Raw genomic sequence first — 27538 nt, 5'->3', positions numbered from 1 at the left:
GCGCGCATCGTGTCAGTATATTTTTTTTGTCCCCTCGTCGACTCGTACCGCTCTATTAGCATTCGATATGCGTGACCGACTACACTACCGCTCGAACCATGGTACTGCCGCCTCTGCTCCGTGCTTGGATTTCGCGTTTGGAATAAACGCGCACTTATACATGGTCTCTCGGGAACACAGATTCGGCAGCGGTGCAGTTCCTCCGGACATTTCACAAGTGCCCGTCAAAGCACCGGAAAAGAAAAAAAAACGAATCGTGAAATTATATTTCTGTATGTTGAATTTGCTTCTATGTTTTTGGGCAGTCGAAAGTTTTCGTTTTTTCGTCGGTTTCCTTTGATTCTCCATTGCCACTTACTATAATCGTATTATACGATCGTCATCATCCTCATCATCGTCATTATATGTCCGCTGCTGGTCGAAGGCATCTCGTACCGCTGCCGAACTACGTCTTGCGATAGCTGATACCATCGTATGCGTGCAAGTTTACTAATTTCGTGACGACACCTAGTCCTCAGCCGTGGTCGACTATACGTTCCATTCTTTTTCACCTATTCGGTGAATCTAGCGGACAATCGGTTATTTTTCCAACGCATCTTGAAAGTGTTGCTAGTCTTAGCAAATTCTGCTGAGCAGGTTTCACCCATCCTGGGCTTTGATTTCACGTTTACAACACTTGTCCCGAAGTTAGTAATCAAGATAAGTCGTCGTATTTGAGTTATTTAGCGAAGCTATCATCGAAACCTGTCCTGCTACTTATTCCCACCAAACCACATAGCATATCTGCAATAACGGCATGAGACCTAGATACGACAGTTCGTTTTGAAAAAAAAAAAGAAGAAGCTTGCTCCGCGCGAAAAGTGTATGGCGTACTCCCACGTGCCGGCAGTGTACGTTTTATGCGGGCCCATTTTTCCGTATTCGTTCTCTGGCAACGAAAGTCGATCACAAAACAAACATTTGGAACCAGATCGTTACAGTGCCCGCATACGCCACGCTCGTTCTGCAAGTGTATAAAAATGGAATTACAAGCGGGTGCACGGTTAACGAGAGCAGTGCGCATAAAATGCGGGCTCGTCGACCTACCGGATGATTGACGTCCAGGAACCTGGTGGCGGGAGTGACGGCGACCCCGGAGAGGAACTGGTACGTGTCGTTTCCCTTCTGCAGTTCGGCAGGAACGGGGAGGCGACATGCGATGCGGGGTTTGAAACTCGTGACACTTTGTACGACACATCGTGTGGCAAGAGTATTATTTTCAGACAGTTGGTGAAGCACATTTTAAACAGGTGAGAGAAGAGAAGGGAGAATGGAAGAAGGAAAGGCAGGGAGGTTAACCAGACTGAGTCCAGTTTGCTACCCTACACGTGGAAAGGGCAATGATAGATAGATAGATAGATAGATAGATAGATAGATAGATAGATAGATAGATAGATAGATAGATAGATAGATAGATAGATAGATAGATAGATAGATAGATAGATAGATAGATAGATAGATAGATAGATAGATAGATAGATAGATAGATAGATAGATAGATAGATAGATAGATAGATAGATAGATAGATAGATAGATAGATAGATAGATAGATAGATAGATAGATAGATAGATAGATAGATAGATAGATAGATAGATAGATAGATGAGTCTATACGGCACTTTCACATGTACTAAGTTAGGTGTAGGATGTCTATAGTCGGGCACTCAAGTCTGTTGCCTTCAGGTTGTGAAGAAGCGCTCGAACTGCTTTGTGGGCTAATGAACTGTGAGGCCAGGCTCCCAAGATCTTTGCTTCTGTAAATGGCCTGTCCTCCGGTCTATTCAAGGCACACTGGAGTTAAAAAGGTGAAACGCGAATCATGGGGACAAGAAGATAAAACTATAGACGAAAAACGACCCTCCTTCCACGACGTAAACCCGTATTTCGCGTGAGCGTACATCTCATTTCTGCCTTCAGTGTTTATCTAATTATTACCTTCTTTATGTAATTGTTCTTTCAAGCGCCGACAATGAACTGCTTACGTGTCTTTCCGACTGTCGAGTTATGTCAGGCGTTGAAGCCATCCGCTCCGCGCCGCTACTTGTGCGAGTTGACACCGCTACAATTATTCCGGTGGCGTCATCCGCAATGCCGCTTGCGTATTCTTATCTAGGTCATCCATCATCCGCCGCGACAGCTGCGCCGCTGACTTCTTTCATGGCGCTGTGCCAACATTTATCGCCAAGCTTCATACAACCGCATCGCGAATATTCGAATGGGGGAATCTACGCTCATGCGTAAAACGATTATACACATAGGCAAGGAAAGACCATTTCTATAGACTATAGAGACAGACTAGAATAGACTACAACGTTTTGTGGTGTTTCGTGGTTCAACATGCACTTGTATAAAAATGGTTTGATCCAGGCTCGAAAACAAACATTTGGGACTGTATCATGCTTAAAAGAAGCTACAGAAATATTTTACATGACATCGATATGCATTTGCGCGCAGAATGCCTGGATTGGAGTGTCTTTTTTTTCTTGTTCCTGACATATAACTTTATGAGAATGATACACACGCAGTGTGGCATTGTAACACATCAGTACCTTCCAAGTGGCGACACATCGAGAAGACAAAGCAGTCCCCTCTGAAAAGTAGTCTAGGCATTACATTTCCTCGTTAAGTGCATGGCTTGCAGCGTGTCCAGCATTTTTGGACATCAGTGTTTAGTTCTCGCGAGTGCCACAACGTGGCGTACTGACCTTAAACTTTTAAACTTCGGGCGTTGACGTAGTGATGACGTATACATGTATGTATACATTGTATACCCTATGTATACATTGCCACGTTTTACCAGGATAATGCACACTATAGATGTGTCGCACGTGCAAAGCTTGTTTACATGCTTCGTATTGTATTCACTCCTTCGCGAATACCTTCCGTTCTTCATTTTCGCACGTTTGTGCGCAGATTCAGCCACTGCAGTGATCAAAGCCTTGGGATAGCCTGCCGCTAGCAGACTTTTCACTTGCTCGGCGACACTGTCTTGCATTTGATGCGTACAACTCTTTCCACAGCATAGGACAAGCACAAGTTGGCTATGTCACGCTTGTTGTATATGCAGCAAAACCCTCACCTTAATACTTCAGTACTTTTCGTTCTAACATACATGTCCGCGCTGCTCCATATGTTACAAAGTACTGAAAATATATCTAATGCGTTCCCCCAGGCAGCTGTTTTTATTCCTCATGACGCCAAGAAACCGAGCCTGATGCCAGCGACGGTCAAAAATCTAATCGGGAGCGCGCACAATGATCTCGCTCGCCTTGTGGGATGTGCCCCATAGCAACGAGGTGCTGCGTATATGATGTAGGAGAATCGATTGTAAAGGTTGGGTCGTTTAAGTTCATGAACTTGATTTGCGCCATGGAAACCTGTCCATGCTTTCACACTTGCATTATAAGAAGCCTACTGCACGATCAATATGCCGGCTGCTTTTAACCGCACCAAATAATGCTATTAAACCAATATAAATATTACTGACATCATTTTATCATTCCATTGTTCAGATTCGTAATATCTAGATACGGAGTAAGTTGAGAATTTATGTGCGTAATTAACGAAGCTACGTTAATTAACTTTTCAATAACTGACCTTAGGTGGCTAAAGTAAATTAGCCCGTCATCGAGATTATCTAGCCAAGCGAAAAGGTTTTGATTAAACATGCTTGTATAAAAGTTATCTGAACAAATATTTTGCAATTAAACGCTCTCTGAAAGCGCAAATGACGCAGAAAAAGCACGTCTGTAAGGTAAACCTGACCGCACTTAGCCTTTTTAGAAATTGCCATCAACGGTATCGCTCCGTGAGCATGTTCTTTGCAGCGAGTCCGCTTTTAATTTTACAGCAAACGTTGTACATGACTAACCTTCCGTAGTTTTTTCAGCGTCCGGCAACAGAAACGGACTTAGTGATTTCCAACAAACCCGTACGGGTCCAGTGCTGCGGCGCACGTGTCAAAATGCGGAACACATTTGAACACTTCTTCGTCGGTGGTCGTTTCCTGCTGGTGTCGTTTACATTCCCTTTGCTGTTCCCTCCGGCGCTCCTCGTACGCATGTTGTTCTTTGGTTGTACAAACTATACGTGTCCGCCGCATCGATAACGCAGCTGCTTTTAGCGCCGATACCACTCCTGCTTACGGGTCCAGTGCGGCGGCGCAGATGTCAAAATGCGGAACAGATTAGAACGCCCGCCCTGATCAATAGCGTGACGTCAAGGTTATCGCAGTATATATATATATATATATATATATATATATATATATATACTGCGGTGTTATTGCAGTATATACACACTGCGATAGCCTTGACGTCACGCTATTGTTCACGGCGAGCGTTCTTATCTGTTCCGCATTTTGACATCTGCGCCGCCGCACTGGACCCGTAAGCAGGAGTGGTATCGGCGCTAAAAGCAGCTGCGTTATCGATGCGGCGGACACGTATAGTTTGTACAACCAAAGAACAACATGCGTACGAGGAGCGCCGGAGCGAACAGCAAAGGGAATGTAAACGACACCAGCAGGAAACGACCACCGACGAAGAAGGTTCCCGCGATGCTGAACGAAAACGAAAACCAAACCGAGCCCGGGCACCTTCGAATGAGCAACGACGCCAGACCCACGCAATGGAAAAAAATGACAGCCATCGCACTTTGTAAAGATGGAATGGCAGCGAAAATGCTTTGCTTTTCGTTTGGGAGCTCTGACTGCCGTCAGCTTTCGCTGCCACTCCATCTTCACAGAGTGCAATGGTTGTCATTTTTATTCACGTTGTTTTTTCGAAGGCACGCAGTTTAAAGTTTTAATGTCGGTTAGCAGTGAACGCGTGCCGCCGAAAGTTTGCTTCGTCGCGAAAGGATAAATGACGCAATGATGGGAAAGATTTAGCACATCGCAGGCATCAACAAAACGCACTACCGCCGAGGCAAGGAAGATAACGAAGGCAAACAGCTAGGCAGCTTCTCATGGAGCTGTGCCGATGGTGACGGAGCCATAGTGACAAACTCTGGGGCAGTGATATTGACGGCTCAGGCATTCTTCTGCGTTGATTTCGTCTTCAGAAAGAGATAATGCTATAAATGCAGCGCCATTCGTTCTTGTCTCGTAGATTTAAATATGGGTTTAAAAAACCATATATGCCCTCAAGTCTGATGAATGACTTTTTGTCTGTACCCACCAAGTGTCTTTGATACTGAAATGATTGATTGATTGATTGATTGACTGATTGACTGATTGATTGACCGATTGACTGATTGATTGATTGATTGATTGATTGATTGATTGATTGATTGATTTATATATCCCATTTGTCCCCGAGAGTAGGTGTAAGCAGGTAAATACTCGCTCACACACGCACACGCACACAGAGATACGACACATATTCTCCCGCATATACACATCTACACGTGGATTGTCTTCTAGGACATGTCTGTCACCTGCCTTTTTCAATCTTTGACCTGCACTTCTAGTTATACGCGAAAAACGCACTCCTTGCATTAAAAACGCGCCAGCTTCGTGCCGGGGCCGCTTGGGGCGCTAGTTGGTACGTGACCAGAAAAGCTGGATATGTTTATAAAGAAGGCGCCAATTAAAACAACAGACGAAGGAAGGAGACACGAGACAACCACAGAATGGTGGTTTTAATCATGTAACCTTCTTTGTAATCATGTATAACCAACTCCCCCACCAGGAAGTGCTCAGGAATTTGTTTAGCTTGGGTTGTCGGGCGGGCAATATATCCTTTCTTTTTTCTTTCTCCTTACAAGAAGCACCTATACAGTACAAAACTATCATTCTGTGAGAACGTAATGAATGAATGACTTCCCATATGGCGCCCATCAGAAAAAACAGAGTCTGAAATTGCTGCGCGATTATTTTTGTTCTTCCTGCAAATTAAAAAAAAAAACATGCGCCAATGACGGCCACGCGAGAAGCAAAGGAAGAATAATAATAATATTTGGGGTTTTACGTGCCAAAACCACTTTCTGATTATGAGGCACGCCGTAGTGGAGCACTCCGGAAATTTTGACCACCTGGGGTTCTTTAACGTGCACCTAAATCTAAGCACACGGGTGTTTTCGCATTTCGCCCCCATCGAAATGCGGCCGCCGTGGCCGGGATTCGATCCCGCGACCTCGTGCTCAGCAGCCCAACACCATAGCCACTGAGCAACCACGGCGGGTCGAGAAGCAAAGGAAGAAATATATTAAGGCAAAAGTGTAGAGAAAGCGTATTTGAACGAGAAGACGACATGCCAAGATGTACTAAATGTTCCAGACATATAAACGAGACCTAATTTGCTCACCAAGCAGGATATATAGGCTATTGGTCACTGGGTGTTATAGAACGTAACTTTCCAGCACAAATTTAGACGGAAAAGAGCGAGATACACACAATTTGCTCGAATTCGGTCGTGTACATAAGGGAGGTCTGCACAGCAGTTGCGCCAATAGAGGTTCACCAAGATCGTATTACTTTTGCAACAATGTTTATCCCCAAAATGCCGTCCGACTACACTCCAGTTTCAACAAATTTCACCTTCGCTCCTTCTCACGTCTCAGTGGATTCGGGTTCAAGCAATCTCAATCAGAAAACGCCCAGCTGTTACAAACACAATACGACCTTTCTGTAAAGTCCTTCTTCTGCCCCCCCTGCTGCCCTCCGCCTACACCTCCATGACCTGGCCCGAATCCACAGACAACACAGAAATAAAGAAAAGAAGGAAAGAAAACATGGGAAAGAGCTCCATTCGCTGTTCATGTGCCGCTTTGGCGTAACACGGCTTCCGAGACACCCGGCTTGTTCCATATACACATTTTTTTTGTAGAGCGTACGGCGCCTCCTTACTGAGGACTGCAGCGCGCAGGCAAAGGAAGCAAAGACAGAAAAGTAGCTAACTAATCAACAGGAAATGCATTCGCAAAGCAAAATAGATAGACATATATGTAAAAAAATTGAGGCAATGAATAAATTGGTTGAAGTACAGGAGGGAAGAAAAGAAAGCAAACAAATCAAGGAAGCAAGCAAAAAACAAGGAAGGGGCAGAGAGTAAGTAAGTACGGAAAGAATAAACAATTTCCAAAACTCTGTATCATGCCAAAAGCTACGCACCTACAATGTAAAAACACTCGAAGAGGTGATTTTCTGTGCTATCCCAGCTACTAATACTTGTACAGCTTCTAACAGCCCGAAGAATTTTGGACAGCGTCCCTGGAGCAATTTGTTGAATTTCACCGCCACAGAGCAGCGTAACTCAATGGACAAGCACTTTCACAAAGTATGCTTTCAACGATAGACCTCGTTTAAAAAAGCTTTCGTTAGCAACGTCGAGAGGGTGCTTCCTTCTAATAACATACGCACTGATGACACTTAGTCGACACTTAGTGCTGCGTTATAGCAGCGCCAAAACATTGTCGGAGCCAAAACACGATGTACTCTAGAGCAGCAGCGATGTTAGGACTAAGCGCTGTAAATGCGTATGTTGTTAGAAGGAAGTACCCCCTCGGAGGTACTACTTGAAACCTGTTGACACTCGGCCAATCGTTAGATATGTGTTTCTTGAACGTTACCCATTCAGTGATGCTGCCGCATTGCGGTGAAGTTGAACAGATCATTGAAGGGGCAATGACAAAAATTCCCACAGATGATAAAGCATAAAATAGGTGCATTAATTCTCCAGGACGAGAGTAAAATCATCGGCCCTTCGCGAACGCAACTTAACTCAAGAGACCGGAAAACAAGACGACGCGAACCAGAGTCGTGACACCCAAAATGACGACCATCGCGGAATCCTTAGCAGTTGAGCAAGCCGCTCACAGCTTTAACGAGATTGGTCTCAACAGAAGGAGGAAGCCACGCAGTGGTACGGCCGTGCGGGGAAACCAGCTTCCTTCGTTCCGTGCCGACGATACCGCGTACACTTTCGCGCCAGAAAAGGCTTCGCGCGGACCCTGTTACGGCTTGGGGTCGTCCATCGCCTGTCAGCTATGGAGAAGGCGGGCTTCCGCACGCGTGCAACGTTTGCAATCAATAAAAAAAAATCCGGGTCCGCTATGTGCCTCCGCCCTTTGTATATACCTTCTGGTCTGCTACCAGCCTTTTCTTTTTCGTGAGAGCTCGCGTTAGCGCCGTTCTTGTGCGAAAAAAAAAAATAAACACGGCGACGTGACTACATCGTATTGGCGCCACTGTACAAACAAGTGCACCATTCATTCGCTATGGCGGCGTCCAGCGAAGTGCGGTCGTACATGTCATGTGTGCTATAGCAGAATGTGGCGCTAGGGAATGCCAGAATAGGACGAGACAATGTACGGCGCCATATAAATTACGCGTACTTTGTTTTTCACTACAGTTCGAGCACATTCGTCGCCTTTTTGCCTCGGGTTCTTTCGACGTGCGGAGCAACGGCACTTCGGCGATTCTTGCTGCGCCTATTCTGTACTTAAGTATCATTTCCATGATCTAGTTACCCCCGCTCTTGTTATATTATGTCTTCGTACCATGTACGTAATTCTTGGTGTTGTGTTCGCCCCGTCTTCTCTACAATGCTTCGTGTAAGCCCTGTAGGCGAAGTAAATAAATAAACGCCAGTCTGTGGATCGCGCAAGTCTGTGGATCTTGTACAGCCCGTTTGTAATTCAAGTATGAACCAACCAGTCCACAAGAAAGTATTATTGCATCAGTATATTGTGGCTGGATACGTTTTCTTTTTCACGCGAAGAACACGAAAATACATGGCAACTCACACAGCATCGCAATGGTAAATGCAATACACTATAAAGTGGCACGACGTTTTCACGACGCGAAAGTGTATGCGCACTCCTTATCTTAGTTAACTGTCGAAGATACAAGTGGCTGCCAAAAATCTTTCACAGCAGCCAGCAAACGTTTTTAATTTTGTCTGAAGTGTAGCAATTCGCCACTATCCCCCACAGTGTCTTCAGACTCAAAAGTATACAAATAATATATATATATATATATATATATATATATATATATATATATATATATATATATATATATATATATATATATATATATATATGTGTGTGCGTGTGTGTGTGTGTGTGTGTGTGTGTGTGTGTGTGTAGTGAAAAGAGAGAGACAAAGGATAGACAGAGAACTGAACCAGAGGATATCTCACGGTTGGCTGCACTTTACGGAGCAAAGGTGTACGAAACATGGGAGAAAAAGAAGGGAAGAATGAACAATGTATATAACTCTCTGTGCGAGCATTGTCAAACAGTCTGTGAAGACCCGACGTAGTCATACACAATGTCAATGTCCCACTACGAGAAAAATGCCACGCAGTAGACAGTCACTATCAGTCGCGCAATACTGTATTCTTTAGGAAACGCAGTAGCGCCTTAAGACCGGCTCGCGCTATTGTCCATCTTGGTCAGTGTGCAAGAATTTCGCTTTATGGGAATGGGCGCTGTTACGTTCGACGTGCGGGGGCTGGCGATCTTCGGGGAAGCGACCGTCGAAACCTGCCCAGCCCGCTGCGGCAACTCGCTTTGTGAGGATGACTATGCGCCGCGTCCGCAGCCCGTCGGCGCCAGTACGTCTAGACGCAGTCGGCGGTCCAAGTATTGTTAGTGGATTCGCCGTCACCGTCACGGTTTGTTTGGAGCGGCAGAACTCCTGGAAGGAGGTGTTTTGCGGCGCCGTTAGAAGTCGTCAGTCAAGGGACTTGTATTGGCCACTGTCTGCGGAGTCAACTCTGGGACCAAGAGGCGCCTTCTCAGGACAAGACCCGTGTCTGCGGCAACCCTCTCACCTTGGTTTGGTCAGCAAAACCTATGCGGAAGCGAGTGTGTAAACCCTCTCCCTCAGAGACGGGTCGGCTACGATTACTTTGGACGCTCCCATCAGTCGAAGGTTGAACGGCCGTTTTCATTCACCTAGGGATCTAGGGAGGATAGAGTGTTTATAAGCAGCCGTTGTCGGATCTTCAGTGTGCCTTCTCTTTCAGTCATGCTAGACTGATGAACTGTAACGTTCTCATGTAGATACTGTAAACAAATACCATATTCCTCGTTCTCGATGAGAACAAGTCTCTCCTTTCAACAACGTCCTCAGCGTGGATGAGTTGAACGACGGCATGGGCCAGCTACCATCTATTTCATGCCCGATCCCAGCCAATACAGCGCTCGTTCGGCTGGCCTAGTGTGGATGCGAGCCACCCTCTCTACCGATTGAAAGGCGGGTGTCAGTCAGTTTGAGAGTTCAGGAGTTGAAGGTCTTAGCGGCGGTTCCCCACGCTTTTCCGAGCAGTCGTCTTCGAACTGGATGCAGCTTCAGTGCCGCCGGCGCCATTCAGCGATGCAGGGAAAGTACGGCGTCCCCGTGTCAGTGCGCATAGAGATGACAAAGCACGCGTGAAAAGTGTGCTTCATAGAATCGAGCCATGGCGGCGGGTCCTTAATTTAGGGAAGAAGCAAAATCCACTGGATGTGCCTTTTCAACTCATTTTGCTGCAGAGGACCACAAACCGGTAACCGCTTGCTCAAGCGGGCCCGACGGGTGGCGACCAGTAGCGAGAAACGGGAAATGAATGCTGGGTGCCACAGAATCATCAGCGTTGCCCCCGTAGGGGCGGGTAAAAGCAGGTGCAGTCAAGGAATGTACGCGTCTTTTTGTTGTAGTTCTCTAACCTGGCTAGACCGAGCCCTTAAATATGGGCGCTCAGTATGATACGGGAAGTTGTCTGGGCACAGTCCGGTCGGAAGCTGTGCTGCGCGAATAAACGCGGTTCTTCACCAGACCATGGGTATTCCTTCGCGTTGCCAGCTTGCACTTGGGGGCCATTAAGAAACGTAATCTCGGACCACCGCAAACCGCGAACATCAATCCCCAAGTGTGTCAATTTGTGGAGCGTATCAATGAAAGCGACATTTTGCGGTGTCACTGTGTGACTCCGCAAGAAAAGTTACAAACTGACTTTTTGCGGAAGGACGATAAGGAACAACTATACAGAAACGCAGATACGAAAGCGCAGTGGTACTTTCGGTGCGCTTTCGCAAAGTACGTAGCATTTTTAACAACCTTGTCGTGACAATCGAACGCATCTTCCCCTTTTAGCCACTCAATTGGCTTGCAGCTTATAAGTGGAATCATGAAAAGATTCGCCGAGCGATCAAGCTGTCTCCCGAAAACGACGACTGAAAGCTTCCGCTGAGAGCCGATATTTCCTTAGCAACGCTGCTTTTATTTTATGGAAGTCATCTGCGTCGTCTCTCGTTATACTTGAAATTATTTCGGTTGCTTCGCAAGGAAGAACGGTGATAATCTGTTGCGAGGAACTCTCTAGTGCCAACCTGTTTTTGTCGAAGATTCGTTCAAACATAATGAGAAACAATCCCATGTCATTGTTTACCTTGTAAGTCGGCTTGAGATCTCTTATTTTTACTCCTGCTTCACCTGCACGTCTTTCACTTATTGAGATGTTATTTGCCGATTGCCTGGCCAGATCCCGCTGCACATCTAGTTCTTCTACCTTTATTTTGTGAGCTACCTCTCTTTCTTCTGCAGTTTACCTTTCCTCTGCAGCTCTTTGTTCAGCTTTCTTAGCTCTTTTCCTTTCTTCTGCAGCTTTTTGTTCAGATTTCTCAGCTCGTTTCTCTGTCTCTTCCCATGCTTCTGATGTTTCGTCCTCAAGCGCCCCGCACTTCTCAATCCCCTCAATAAGCTGCGGCTTTCTCTGACTTTTCCCTACCTCAATTCCGAGCTCTTCCCAAACTAATAACAACTTTGGCTTTCTCCATTTGCTTAAATCCATGGTCAACGCCAAACGAGGACTTTCTTACTCTGGTGTGACGTGAGGAAGCTTTCAACAGAAGCCTGCACGTAAAGAAACTAATTTGCTGTTTTAGAAAACACACGAGTTAAAACTTGGCAAATTTTCAAAGAAAGTCAAGCGCTCACCATTGTGCTGAAGCCAGGACAAAGGGTGCAGTATCCCACCGCTGCCACCAGTTGATACAATCTCGACCGGGTGAGGTGTGTCTTCACCACAAGAATCAGGAAACGACGACGAATCCAGGCAAACGTGATGATAAAAAAAAGGTAGAAAAGAATGTATTCACTTGATTGGTACACGGTTATGACTCTTATCCGAGTCTTCAGCGGTTCTGATCTAACACGGGGGCCAGGATGGCCTCAAATAACCCCTCTTTCCTTCGTTGAGGGAATCCACTGGCCAATCCCAAACGCCGAATCGTTCACCACCTCTATCGCCTCTCAATGGTAGTCAGCGTGCTGGTCGGGGTGCTCATGTCATCAAAGCTCATGACTTGGAGGTGTTTTACTGTTCATGTCCTCAATGAGCTGCTCGGGGTGCTCATGTCTTCAACGAGCTGCTCGTGGTGCTCATGTCTTCAACGAACTACTCATGTACGTGGTGCACCTATCTCCAACGTGTCACAATAGGAAGCAACCACCTGCCGTCGATGCTTTCCCTCAGGAATTCTCGACGAGGACCCTGTCGTCTATAACTGGCCGCTTCTCGACGGTCAGAAGGGCGACGTTGATGTCTTGAAGCGAAGTGAATGATGAGGCGTGAACACGAACCATGACAGTTGCGTGTTGCTGGTGCGGCATCCCCCGTCGCCAGATGTGGTAGCCGAGGCCTTCTTGGAAAACTTTAGTCGTTCATAACAATTCCTCTTTCAACGTCGTGACAGCCGCTTCCTCGCTGGCACTTTCGCAGCGCAGACAGAATGGCACGAATTCAAGAGCGTCTCACAGAGGCAATGCGCAAGGTCAAGACTGGCATTGCTCTTTGTTCTGGTGTATCAGGATTAGCGCTGCTATGGCGAAAGCCAAGGAGCAAGCTTTTTCGGGGGTTCACTTTAGTACTGTACCGTGCTAACTTGTACCGACAAGTGAAAACCTACTAACAAGCCCACGACCGAGAAAAAGGGAGCCTACGGTTACGACAAACTTGACTCGTGGTAACCACGAAGAGAGAGAGAGAGACAGAAGAAAGAAGAGGCAGGGAGATCAGCGATTACGCGAATCTGGCTCGCTACCTTACTCTGAGAAAATGGATATAGGAAAGATAAGAAAGAAGACAGAGAGAGCATACTTTTACGCACCTTTGAAGGTGCGCCCTGGGTTTACAAGCGGACGCGAGCGGAAACCTGTAGGTCGACTTGAGATGGTTCAATAACGCTTTAGTGGCTTTTTTGTGCCGTCGACGCGCACGGCCATAGACCAAGGATCTTCGTGTCCAAAAATGGCGCACAGCCCTGCACGTTTAATGCAGTCCGGAGAGGTTCACGCTCGACGTCTTACCGGGGACAAAGACACAGAATGTGTTTGAAAGTTCCTGTTGCCCCACAAGATTCGCACATGGGCGTATAACCCATTCCGATGTGGAAACAGTAAGCCTTTGTAAATGCTACTCCAAGCCAGAGGCGGCACAACAATGTCGCCTCAGAGTTGGAGAAACATGTTGCGGCACTTGCAGCTATACGGAAGGGTCAAGCGTATGTAGGTGACATTTAGGGCGGTTGGGAAAAGACCAATATTTGTGTGTCATAGCATTGGTGACAAAATACTTTCTTGCAGTGTCGCTTCTGAATAGGGGGATCAGAACGGTTCGGGCTAATGCATAGGTTGACAGGGCGACTTCATCTGCGCGGTCATTACTAGCAATGTAGGTATGTTCAGGCAGCCGCTAAGCCATAATTTTGTGCTTTTTATTGAAAGCTTGATGGCGGTCTTCTCTTATCTCATATACCAGCCGCTCATAAGTCCTGTGACATAGGGCAAAATGCAGACTCTGTCACAGCATATGACCCATTTTCGAGGTTTCTCTTGCAGGAGGTGTTTTGCAGCAGCAGACGGGAACGCAAGCTCTGCTGACGTTGTCAAGCGTGGCAGTTCGAAATTGATTGAAGTTTGCATAGCCGGAACGACAGTGGTACCTGTAGAGCTGATGGATGAGACTGAACCACAGGTATGATGTGTATTCTATAGCAGTACGTTTATCCAATAATAGCAACGTCATGTGTTTCCATGTGTGTGTGTGTGTGTGTGTGTGTTTTATTTGTAAGTGGCCTTCTTCGTTGCAGCCAGAATATTCAGGTACACACGAGGTTGTTGGGTACACCACACTGGAAATTAAGGCCTTGCTGCTGTTGTGTATATTGATGAAAGGCAAACTTGATGGCTGACGGCAACTTCAGCAAATGTGGCACGAGGTCTCTGCGAGGGTAAGCACGCCAAGCGGTGATCTGGTGCACGGGAAAGATGAAGAACGCGCATTCTGAGACAATTCACAGCAACGTATGTTTCGATCGGACGACCTAGCCTTTCCAGTGTTGTCCAGTAGACGTTCAGAATAGAATTTATTGATAGGAAAGACTGAGAGGTCGACCTGAGCTAGAGCGCTCTAGTCTGCTACTCTGCACTGGGGAAGAGGGAAGGGGAGTGAAAGTATTGGGATGGATGATGATGATAAGAGAAGTGGTGAGTGCTTATGTACATGAGACAGTTGCCTCGCTAGAGCCGCTCGTCGAGCTTGGTGCCCTGCAGGAACTTCAACAATGCTTTTGTTGCACGCACTGAAATTGCAGTGTCGGGCCATGGGCCGAGGATAGCTTCCTCCGACAGTAGTTGTCTGCCAACGCTGGCTAGGAAACTGTCTAACGTCCTTCGCTCCAGCATATATGCTGGGCAGTCGCACAGTACGTGTTGCAGTGTTTCGGGCATCTGGCACTGTACACAATCAGGGTTGTTCGATTGGCCGATGAGGGGGTGCGCAGCGACGGGTAAAAGCAACGCCGGGCCGAATCCTGTGTAGCAATGATGTTTTGCTCCGTGTAAGCTTCGGGGGCAAACAGAATTAAGTTCACGAGGGTTGCAATGCGGGCTTGTTAATAATGCATCTTGAAGGGGTCTGTGTCCTTTGTGTGTCCTGTGTGCGTCCTTTGTGTGTCCCTGTGTGTCTTCTTTTGTCCCGTGTTTTAATCGTGCTACCGTACACCCCTTCACAATGGCCAGTAAGTTCCAGTCGAAGTTTGGCCCATTGGAGAGCTTACAGTGTCAAGCATTGGCACGTGTTCAGGATGTCGTTGCTGTGTTTCAACATCTAGTTACTATGGAGCATTTAGAGAAAAATTATTGCGAACATGTGGCGCTAGTGTCTATGGGGGCTTCATGTACGGCGATTCGGCCAGTGGGGGAACGATTATTCGTACGTGGATTGGCCTAAACGTGGTCCCTACGGCTTCCGTTCTCTTGTGTACATTCTTATACTTCTAGCTTTTTTACGTCCGTCTTTCAGTGTAAGGTAGCAAATCAGATTTGCCGCTCCGGCTGGCCTCCCTGTCTCTGTAGTCCGATAAGGTGTTGTAGTGAACTACCCTATCTTTGTACTTTGGTTCATCATTTTTGATTATCGTTCATAAAAAGAATATTGCATGTTTCGTTCTGGACACAAACATTAAACATCGGAGCGCTGTATTCTTTTAAATTCTATAATGACGGATGCTCTCTAAAATGTTTCCCCACAATACATATGTGCAGTAATCGGGCATCTTGCACAGATTGCGACGTGTGGCGAAGCATAGCCAATCCCTCCTTATGGAAGGCAAAAAAAATCTCCGTCAACAGAAATACCATAAACGACATCATTATTTTTAGGCAGACGCAGTGAGTCGACTGGCGCCTCCGTTAACGCCTCCACTTCAGTCCCCAAAACAGACCTTACCTAACGCATGCGTCATATTAAACAACCAAACAAAAAGAATTTATTTCTTTGAAGCAAACTGCACTAATGTATTCTTTTAAAAGCGATATTTTTGTCACGTTCGCTTACGCCTACTTCTACGTAGAAGTGAATTGTTTCTCAGGCCTGGCTTGTCTTATTTGCGTGCCTGAACCTTAAAATGACTAGGTGGCCGCGTAACCTTTTTTTCATTCAGAGGCACGCAAATATGCATAAAAGTGTCCGCCTTCATCATATTCAACACGACGACAGCAGCTACGTTTGAAAATTATTAGGAACATTTAGAAATAGCATGCCCAAGCTGTTTTCAGGAACACCCAAAAATCCCCAAAGTTTGTAAAGAAGCTCAATACACAAAACCGAGTAGTACATAGCAAAGAGAGAGCATGACGAAAGAAACCGAGCGCCTACTTGCAGCCCACAACATACTATATAAGGAAACCGTGGGCTTTGTCAAACAGCCACTCATGCATACAGTCGGCGTGACCCTTGTGTAGAGCGCGGGAACGGCGACCGCCGGGCCACTCTGGAGGCAGCCAGGGATGTCTAACGGTAGCCACTGTGCTCAAGATAAGTATCTGGGAACGCGCGGCCGACGCATCTAATCTCGGGCGCAGCCACTACCGCTAAGCCTAAAACCCCTTAAACTTCGAAAGTAGCGCCATGCTTTGAAGAATGCCGCCACCTCCTCCTCGCGCGAACTGGCCGGCGCCGCGTCGCTATTGGCCTAATAGCATCGTGCGTGCCCTCACGCTGTGCTTCAGCGCCATTTTCGTTTGAGAAGCGTCTACGGAGTGGCAAGGAGCGCGTGTTGGCGCCGTTGCTACGCTCGAGCGGTGTAGGCGGCGCCACGGTCGAGGAGGGAGCGTGAAAGAGAGGAGAAACGAGGAGGAGTGAAGGCGGAGTAGGAGGGTGTCGCTACTTTACGAAGTTTAAGAGGTTTTAGTTAAGCCCACACCACACGTACACTTGCGGACGCGCGCAAGCTCGCGTCCGCACTCCCACGCATGCGCAGACAGTGCGACACGGCTCGTACGCGTCGAAACGCGGCGCGCTCTCCGTGAACAGCTGCTCTCTGTTATCGCGCGCTTGGGCTGCCTCGCGTCGGCGCGCCTGGCTACGCAGCTACGGCGCGGTATATTCAACTCTCGATGAAGCAGAGCTATATCATGCAGGAACGTGGCTAATCTTTTCTTTTTGAGCTGATCTAACAGCTCTAAAAATATAACAATTGCGTTTGTAGATATCGAAACATCTTGAAACACTGTCAATAACCAAGTACGAAACGGCGTCTTGCAAGTCGTCTACGAGCAATACCAGTGAACGCGTGCTGTCGCGCGCATGGAGGCGCGCTTTTGTGAATGAAAACCACCATTCCTCACGAGGCGCGTAGACGCGAGTTTAAGCGCGTCCGCAAGCGTACGTGTGGTTTTGGCTTTACACTTCGCTGGCGGGCTGCGGAACGCCCCGGCTACCACCGTTACCGCGCTGGGCCAACGACAACTAGATAGCACAAGGCCTGTTCACTCCTACCCATGACGTCATGCTACCTGGCCCGACTGCCATAGAATCTAATGGGGATGCTCCCGAGTAAGCAACAATGACTTTGCCGTCGCCACTTTCGTCACGCCAGCCTTGGCAATGGAAATTTCGGGCCAAGTAGCATGACATCATGGAGCGTCGTGAACAGGCCTTCTGTGTTATCTAGGTGGTGTTGGCTGGGCACAAAGGTAACGCCCACCGTGCATCAAGCCTTTCTTTCACTTTCTTTCTTTCCTTCTCTTTAATGTTAGTTGGAAGTTGTCGCTCGCGTTGTTTCGTCCTGCTCTCTGTGCTGCGCATTGCTCTGCTTCGATCCTTGACTCCCTCTTTACCCTTCCCCTCACTCACCTGGTTCGCTATGATAAGGCGCTCCTGTCGTTGGAACTTGCGCAGCAGCACCAGTCCGGCCACCACGTCCGAAGGGACGACGTCCAGGTCGCGGAAGAAGTCGGACAGCAGCTTGGCGATCTCCGCGAACGAATTCTGCAGCAGCAGCAGCAGAGAGAGGAAGATCGGGAGGAAAAAAATGGCGAACGACCAGGCTTAAATGTTCCGTGAGCCCGTAACACTTATAGCTCGCTCTCATTTGCGTCATCTTATCTGAAGCATCTTGCGCGTCATATATCTGTCATCACACAGATAATTCATATGTACGCTATTAAACAGACGTTATGCAGGCAGAATAGCAAGGACGTAGGTTACATACTAAAGTAAGAAGCGTACTGAAAAAGAAAAATGAAAGAAAGTAACAGATGTACTTAAGTCTCTTTACTTGCATTGAATGCGAAAGCACTCTGGCTCTTCCGCGCGATACTTCTCACTTGGTCACGTGCTCGAATAGGGCAAAGTTATTTTTGAGGGTGGGCCACCCAAATTTCGGAGGTGGGCCAGGCCGCTTTTGAAAGTGAGTCAACTCAATTTTCGAATTGGGCAAAGCCTTCTTTTTTTGTGTGTGTGGGCCAGGGCGTCCTTCCGGAGCCGTGACTGTTCACTGTGGGATTTCGCAGGGCAGCTTATAGCGCGGTTTCGCTTCTAGTTGTTTGTGGAACGTTGAATCCCGAAAATGGCGCGCGCATCCCAGTACCGTTCATGTAAAGCGAATGCGCATGCTCCAGTGCGCGCTACGCCAACAACTTGCGTTTGCCGCTATACGCTTTTCACTAAAACTCTCTACTACCGCACGGAGCGATGAATCTCGGCGACCAAACTTCTTGCCTCCCGTCTACAGAACAATAATAATAATATATGGGGTTTTACGTGCCAAAACCACTTTCTGATTATGAGGCACGCCGTAGTGGGGGACTCCGGAAATCTTGACCACCTGGGGTTCTTTAACGTGCACCTAAATATAAGTACACGGGTGTTTTCGCATTTCGCCCCCATCGAAATGCGGCCGCCGTGGCCGGGATTCGATCCCGCGACCTCGTGCTCAGCAGCCTAACACCATAGCCACTGAGCAACCACGGCGGGTCCGTCTACAGAGTTGCAGCATATGAAACTGAACATGTAGGACCACACTAACGCTAAACATTTCAACGCAATAACGGTACGGCCGCCATGTCGCAGAACATCTGGTGTAGGCGTCTGGCGTTGTACGTCCTCTGAGCGAAAACTATCGTATATATTCGACACGGCACTTATGTCGCTAACGTTACTCATGCCTTTTCTTACGTAGTTTACAAAGTTATCCCTCGTAATTTTGTGAATGACAGCCCACAAAGAAATGTGGCGAAACAAAGCACCGACAGCGCACGCCTTTTAAATGCATAATCTTCTGAGACTGAAATATTAGAAGTGTGAAACAATAACAGTAATTCGACCCACGCAAGAGGCCGCGTTTCTACCAGAAAACGTCTTCGTGCATAGCATTCGCCGCCAGCGTTTCTCGGTAAACATTACGGTTACATAAGCTGAAGTTGCCGGGAAGCGTGAGAAGCAGTCGGCGATCTTTGAATGCTATCGCGTTCCACTCTTAAAGGCGAAGCTTAAGCGTCCTCCAAATTATTTTTATTTCTCGCTTTACGGACGCAAATGAGCGTTTGCAAATGAGCAAATGAGCTGCCACGAAGGAAGAGCAGCAATGATGAGACTTAAGATTAATGCGCTTTGAGACGCTGCTGCGCGTTTCTAAGCGTCAATGAGCGTTTCAGTCACGTGAAAACCAAGAATATTGGTAAAGGTGAGGAGTAGTCACGAGCAAACAATCCTGCCACCGATTTTCAAGACAAACAAACCTTTCCGAATTTCCATTTCATTTCACCAAGTTTGGCTATCACTAACTTCGCCAGCCATAATCTCCCTTGGGACGTCTTCACCCGCAATCAGACAGATGGACGTTCTTATTGCAAATTACAACTGCATTGGAAACACCAAAACGACTAGGTTATTGAATTTTCAAGGTTGTCTACGGGTAGATTATTTCGAGAACTTATTTTAGACGCGTTCGCGTGTTTCAATGGTCTCAGAGCTGTAGCTGTCACGCGCTAGTTAGACGCCTGTGCCCAACGTTACTAGACTAGCTTGTCTAGTAACGTTGGCCTGTGCCTATGGCCTAATAGAGCATCAGGCTATTTTGCCTTGGGTTCCTGTTTGATATTGCACCATCGGACAGCTGTTACTCCCGTTGAACATGATCAACAAGAAGGCAACCGACCGACCGCCCGACCCACGTGCAAGCCACCGAAAGGAAAGTTTCGCTTTAATAACGATTAGTGAACAATTACAAGCTACAATCAAGTTTCTTAATTTTGTTGTGGTCGCTATGAGCAACGTGAGGTTAAAAAGAATATGTAGTTTAAAACATTATTGCTGGTTCCAGTGCGTGTTTTATGCCTACTACAATACTAAAGCAAACATATAGCTGAAGATACTTGTCTCACCAGAGAAACAATGGTAGTTGTTTAGGAAAATAATAGAAAGGTCCAGGCATCGGCTCCGGAGCTGAACACAATGCTTTGTGATTTTACGAAGTTGGACCGAGACCAGGGTATTTTGCACCGTTTTTCTGTGGTCGCAGCTGCGTCTGCTGACTGAGTCTAAAAGCCTGTTGATCCCCGTGGCTGTTTCCTTCCTGGACTTCAAAAACTTGTTAGTGCGCGATATTGGGTTTTTCTCGAATGTTAATTTCTCTTTCTAGCTTTTGAGAATTCTCTGCTTTCACTTTTCTTGTCACGTCACCGTAACGAATTGTCGCCCGCTCTTGCAATGTGTTCGCACTAGGGGTGTCAAAGTGGGAAAAGGTGTCTGAAGCGTGGGAAGCTGGTCACGTGATGAGTACAGCTGACGGTGTTCTCTTCCGGACTACTGTCAGTTGCACTTCTTTTTTCTCGCCTCGAACAGGCAAGGCCTGGTTGGAGTGTTTCAGGGTGACATGGCAAATGAGATTTCGACGCCGAAGTCGGTCCTTGAAGAACGCCGGAGAAACGCAAAATAGTTCTCGCGGGATTCTAGGGCGATACATTTTTTTTTAGCCTAGTTGCCCCATTTGGGTGCCTCTCGTGCTTCTCTCGCGTCTGGCGCGTGTGGCACGTACCAGTTTTCGCGCATCCTTAACTCGTGACAGCTAGCTCCCTGAGACAATGTGATAGAGAGCACAACCTTGGGGATGGGCCCACATTTCCAAACTCCAGTGCCTTCGACGAGATCGGCCCACATTCTCTGTTGGACACTGGTTACCTCCAAAGCGGATGAAGACCACCTATAATGCTATAGCTTTATAGGCGGACTAATGAGGTGTATCACATTAAAAGAAAATGGAATTCACCAAGAACATACTTCCTTCTACACGAAGACCAAAGCGCTACTTACTCGATTGCGATCATTGGTCCCCATGCAGCAGAAGAGCAGACGGCACCGCTTGTTCCAACTATCTTGGTACTCCCGGACAGCTTTCCTGTAGAAGGCCACAAAAGCGAGTACAAAGCTAAAAATCGAAGAGCAGTTCCTTTCAAGCCCAACATCACTTATACAGTGCCCGATACAGAGGCAACTAGCAATCTTTGTTTGTTGTCTGTCTGAGCGTTTAGCCGTTACAGAGCCCTGAACAAGTAACTCGGGTCAGACCAACTAATCCTGTCAAATACGGTCATTAGAACGACTGCTTCGAAGAGAAACGCGTCAGATGTTATTTTCCTAAACAACTGCCATTGTTTCTCTGGCGAGACAAGTATCTTCGGTTGCATATTTGCTTTAGTTTTGAAGTAGACATAAAACACGCAATGGAACCAGGAATAATGTTTTATTCTACACATTCTCTTTAGCCTAACCTTGCTCATAGCGACCACAACAAAATTGCGAAACTTGATTGTAGCTCGGAATTGTCCACTAATCATTATTAAAGCGAAACTTTCCTCTCGGTGGCTTGCACGTGGGTCGGTCGGTCGGTTGTGTTCTTGTTGAGCATGCTCAACGGGAGTAACAGCTGTCCGATGGTGCAATATCAAACAGACACCCAAGGCAAAACAGGCTGATGCTCTATTAGGCCACAGGCACAGGCGTCTAACGCTCGTGACAGCTATAGCTCTGAGACCATTGAAACACGCGAACGCGTCTAAAATAAGCTCTCGAAATAAGCTACACGTAGATAACCTTGATATTTCAGTAACGTAGTCGTTTTGGTGTTTCCAATGAAGTTGTAATTTGCAATAAAAAAAACGTCCATCTGTCTGAGCGCGGGTGAAGAGGCCCCAAGAGAGATAATGGCTGGCGAAGCTAGTGATAGCTAAACTTGGAGAAATGAAATGGAAATTCGGAAAGGTTTGTTTGTCTTGAAAATCGGTGGCAGGATTGTTTGCTCGTGACTACTCCTCACCATTACCAATATTCTTGGTTTTCACGGCCTCGCTCGGGACACTGTTTCGTCTAATAAACGTTTCTCTCTCTCTTCACGTGACTGAAACGCTCATTGACGCTTAGAGATGCGCAACAGCGTCTCAAAGCGAAATAATGTTAAGTCTCATCATTGCTGCTCTTCCCTCGTGGCAGCTCATTTGCTCATTTGCAAACGCTCATTTGTGCCCGTAAAGCGGTAAATAAAAATAATTTGGAGGATGCTTAAGCTTCGCCTTTAAAAGTGGAATGCGATAGCATTCAAAGATCGCCGACTGCTTCTCACGCTTCCCGGCAACTTCAGCTTATGTAACCGTAATGTTTACCGAGAAACGCTGGCGACTAACACTATGCACAAAGGCGAGCTTAGCTTTCTGGTAGAAACGCTGCCTCTTGCGTGGGTCGACTTACTGTTATTGTTTCGCACTTTTAATATTTCACTCTGACAAGATTATGCACTTAAAAGGCGTGCGCTGTCGGTGTTTTGTTTCGCGACATTTGTTTGTGGGCTGTCGTTCACAAATTTACGAGGCATAACTTTGTAAACTACGTAAGACAAGGTATGAGTAACTTTAGCGACATAAGTGCCGTGTAGAATATATACGATAGCTTTCGCTCAGAGGACGTCCGACGCCAGACGCCGACACCACATGTTCTGCGACGTGGCGGCCGTACCGTAATTGCGTTGAAATGATTAGCGTTAGTGTGGTCCTACCTGTTCAGTTTCACATGTTGCAACTCTGTGCACGGGACGCAAGAAGTTTGGTCGCCGAGATTTATCGCTCCGCGCGCGTTGCGTTAATAGAGAGTTTTAGTGCGAGTCTTCTTATGCTACCGGGCTGCCTATTTGTCAAGCTGCTCCGACTACGGATGGATGCGGATGGCTGTTATGAGCGTCCCCTTTGGAATGGGGCGGTGGGTTGTGCCGCCAAGCTCTTGCTAGTATTATACTGCCTAGTGTACGAGATCCTAGGTTAAGAAAGCAAAAAGAAAAAAAAGAACCACGATGAATTCCCATAATCAAAATTTCTGAACCCTCTTGCGAACTTTGTTTCTGTACGCCTCCGTTGTTTGTCGCTTACCCACTTTTCATCCACTAATCCTCGAATCGCCTCTTACTAATGCCTATTACGGACATGTTTGCTTTACCACTGCTCCCGCTGAACCCAAGGGCTTCAAGGAGGCTAGTGGTGCATAAATCGACCGCTGGGTGGACGTCTTCGCATTCTAATAAAACATGCTCCGTCGTTTCCCTAGCTTTACCGCAGCAAGCACGTTTCTTCTTCGTTCTTATATCTCGCTTTATAGGTGCGTGTTCTAAGGCATCCTGATCTCGCTTCGAAAAGTAATTAGCTTCCCTTTGAGTTATCATAAATTGTTTCTTTCCTGATATAGTAGTTTTTTTCCTATTAAATAGTTACTCATGGCAGGTTTCTTTTCCACTGCCACCAACCCATGAGATTATGTCAGCGTCTCTGACTTTTCGCTTGACGTTCTTCGTTGCTGTGTTGCTCTCCCTAGAGGCCGCATACTTGCTGGTAAGCTTCCTAGGTCCTAGCACAGCCGTCGACTGCAGCGCCGCAGCGCGGTATAGACGGGAAGCACAGAGGCGCCAGTATGCGTGCCTTAGCGATCAGCATGGGGATCAGTCTTTCCCTAGAGGGCCGCACTAGAGGGCGCAGCCATTGTCATTCGCGCAAGTATTAAGTGTAAACAATGTGTCATCATTTAGTTTCACGGCGTCTGCTGTACGCCAAAGGGGTAATGGTGACGCTGGAGCTGGAACGTGGACTGGTCCGTGGATTGGGAGTGGGAAGGGGGTCAATCCAACAAGGGCCTAGGTGTGCTTCGGGTGTATAAAGATCAGCTGTCCGTTATTGCCGACAGCCGATCTAGTATGGTAACACATCCCGCGGTACGCTCGAACCTCGGCGGCGTCCGATCCACGCCCCCTCCCCCCCCCCCCCCCCTGGTTCCAGCTTCGAAAAGTAATGAGCTTCCCTTTGAGTTATCATAAGTTGTTTCTTTCCTGATTTCGTTTTTTTCCCTCTTAAGTCCTCTTAAGCCCCTCGCTGCCGCTTTGGCGCGCTGCAGATCTTACATTTTCTGTTTTTTTTTCTTGGTACAACCTCAGGTGCTCTCTGGAGGCCTCCGTTAGCCGGTATTATGGTTATTTTCACGTGCTACGAGCTTGCCATCGAGCATAGCGAAGGAACTACTAGGGATATTCGCGCTGTAGGTACAGGGCGTACCTTTACGCGAAACCAGATACTCGACGGCCGTGTGCTTCGTATTACTTCCGTGCGCCGGTGCGGCAGTCGCCGGTTGTACTGAGACTAGGTTGACAATGAGGCCACCGGGCCGCACAATTCACCTGTGGCAGGTGTTCCAGCTGGCAAATCTGGCGCACGATACGTGTTAAATGGCGATGCGCTGAATACTAAGCAAGAATATGCGTTGCACTGAAATATTAACCGTTAACTGAAGTAAAGCCGCGGCAAGTTGCAAAACTGAACCAGTGCACCAGAAAAAAAATAATATAGGACAGCTTTGGAAGCGAAGCCTATGGGCAGTTAGAAGGAAGCCATATTTAAGAGGAAGTTCTAGGTCGGCGCGAACTCCTAGTTCATTATTCAGATACTTGTGAAAAGCATAAGCAATCTCATCAGTCAAACACAGCAACAATTTAATACAATTTTTGCGTTCCAGGCACAAAGGTAAATAAATCATTATATAAAACAGAATTTAAGATTGTTCCAGATGTTCTTATGCGAAATCTACAAGAATTTGTAAATTTCAAACAACTTCGCAGCACAATGGTTACAGCTAGGGAAATCCTGCGCAAGATAATATATCGTCGTAGTGCAAGCTCCCTCTGTTAGAGCGTCCGAAACGGAAAAGATGATGATTAGTGGAGAACTTACGTGAAAGTGTTACATTGTTTACGATTAGCTTTGCCAAACACATATTCATGAATGGGTGTTACATTTGAGAGCGGCGTATAGTCTATCACTTTGTCCGTTTTAGATGTCTAAACACATGCAGTTCACAGAACCGTGCGATTGTTATTCATTGCTGAGTCACAGAAATGTAAACTTCATGATACAGTAATCCTTTGTTGTCCAATTTCCAGTAATATTTTTAAGATAAATTAAGGCGTACATAAGAAATTTCTTCCTGACAATAGGACAATGTTAACATTTTTTCACAACAAAGCGCGTCAAATCTGGTGCACTGAATGCGGAGGAAAATAATGTTTGTGTTCCCTGTATTTGCAGGAGCTCCCGTGGTAAACTTTCTTCTTAATACTGTATAATTATTACGTTTCTATCCCGCCATAGGAAAAATTCTGCGGTGGGGGGGAGGAGGGTTCGACATTGAATCAATAATGCGCATGTTTTGCCAAACAAGCATTTGACGCAAATGAAACAGAAAATGCGAAAACAACCAGATAAGAAGAAACACGTCAACAATATCGCAAGGTGACACTAGTGATTTCAGTGCAAAAGCAATCCTTCAGCAATCTTCTCGTGAATTCTCATTACACAAGCTAGGGATGTGCGAACAGTCGAAGTTAACATATAGCAAAGAGAACATGATGTTATTTGGTTCGTTCATCTACTCGAATAGCTTCCATATTTTTTTCGATCTTTGAATCCAATGTGTGACGCTGAAAATTTTGAAGATAATTTATTATTTCTTACTGACATGGGGATAAGTAAAAGGTAGATTTCAAAATAAACAACAGTTATTTCGCGGTAACGTAAGGAATCAGCGTACCAGAAGTAGAGAGTAAGGCAGCGTAATTATAAAACAATTCGAAAGTTTCAGGCCTGAGAGCTTCCTACAAAAGTCACTAGAGGAAACTGTGACCCTAGTGTCTATGGGAGCTCAATGAGCCAGCATAAAAATAATGGTTAATGCGTGGGTTCGCCGATGTTTCGGGCTTCTACCTTCATGTGGCTTTGTCGATTTGAAAAGTGATCATCTGCCACAAAATATTGCGTTTTAAATGCAACGGTTCGCAGCGATTATGCATGTGCGCAGATTCATATTTCCTTCTAATTTGAAAAAAAAAGAAATAGGACTGCATAAAGATTTAGGCCAGTACAGGCAGGTAAAGCATAATAAATAAAGTCGAGTGAACGGTCGAAGCCACAAGCCCGAAGATCAGACAAATCCGTGAACTAACCATCGCTCCCATTGTAGAACGCAGAAATGCGATCTCGGCGCCAAAGTTCCGTCTAGTAATTGTAGTGGGAACCTATTCATCGGGCATCGTACTCTGAAACCACACGCAAAAGTTATTCGATGACTGTTCGGCTCTCGTTTGTTTCAGAGCCATTGTTACTCAATCCATACTCTATCTGGCTTCGAAGGTCGGTACTCGCACACCCCTGGTCAAAACAACAGTATGCAAAAATTTCGAAGTTTGTGCAGCACAGCACCGACGGCGCGTGTGCTGCGTGCCGCAGGGTGCTGCGTGCCGCAGGGTGCTGCAATGTGCGAAAAGTGTGCGAACAGTGTGCGGTCAGTGTGCGGCTAGTGTGCGGCTAGTGTGCGGTCAGTGTGCGGCCAGTGTGCGGTCAGTGTGCGGTCAGTGTGCGGCTAGTGTGCGGGAGTGCGCGTGGCAGCTTCTCTGTAAGCGTGCAAAGACACACAGAAAACCCAAGTTTAGGAAACAGCTAAGAAAACGCTACGCGCCTGCTGTCTCTAACGAAGTGCCGCAGAAACTACTTACGTTTTACAGTCGCGATAATGCTGAATATCGAGAGGGACTGATGCAAATTGCATCAGTCCCTCTTTGAGTTATTTCTTAGTTGTGTTCTAGTGCGGCTTATTTGACTTTCTGTGTAACAGGAAATATGTGTAACATATCTGATCTTGCAATTTCTTTCGTCATTTTCGTTATTCTTTTTCTGTTTATGCTGCTGTATAAGCGTGTTCCTCAACGGTGATTTCGTCAGCTGTGAACTGCTCCGCGAGCCGCGTCGCTTTGTCAGGCCCGTTCTTGTTTGCTGCTCAATATAACAAATACATAATAATAATAATAATAATAATAATAATAATAATAATAATAATAATAATAATAATAATAATAATAATAATAATAATAATAATAATAATAATAATAATAATAATAATAATAAAAATAATAGTTATTATTATTATTATTATTATTATTATTATTATTATTATTATTATTATTATTATTATTATTATTTACCAATTGCTGCATCACCTGGACACGGTATATAAATTAGGCAATGATGCACGTATCCACAATACACTCGTTCCCTTTGGCATTGAAAATACCAATTTGAGAGCACTATTTGTTCACTTGTTTATAAACATTACCCAAACGGAAAAGTTTAAATACCGCTATCCC

At 46.3% G+C, this 27538-nt stretch overlaps 1 protein-coding gene across 3 annotated transcripts in view; it reads right to left on the bottom strand.

The window, feature by feature from the left end:
• inaE (inactivation no afterpotential E) overlaps positions 1-27538 on the bottom strand; it is a 195928-nt gene that overhangs the window by 54014 nt on the left and 114376 nt on the right. For all 3 annotated transcript variants that reach the window (XM_070527400.1, XM_070527401.1, XM_070527399.1), the window contains exons 5-7: positions 21130-21214; positions 17671-17805; positions 1087-1164 (exon numbers count right to left, since the gene is read on the bottom strand). In XM_070527400.1, the coding sequence (XP_070383501.1) occupies positions 1087-1164; positions 17671-17805; positions 21130-21214 (298 nt within the window). The remainder of the gene's footprint in view (positions 1-1086; positions 1165-17670; positions 17806-21129; positions 21215-27538) is intronic.

The sequence above is a fragment of the Dermacentor albipictus genome, chromosome 10 (genome assembly GCF_038994185.2).
Source record: "Dermacentor albipictus isolate Rhodes 1998 colony chromosome 10, USDA_Dalb.pri_finalv2, whole genome shotgun sequence".
NCBI lineage: Eukaryota > Metazoa > Arthropoda > Arachnida > Ixodida > Ixodidae > Dermacentor > Dermacentor albipictus.
This window is presented reverse-complemented; position numbering and strand designations above follow the sequence as displayed.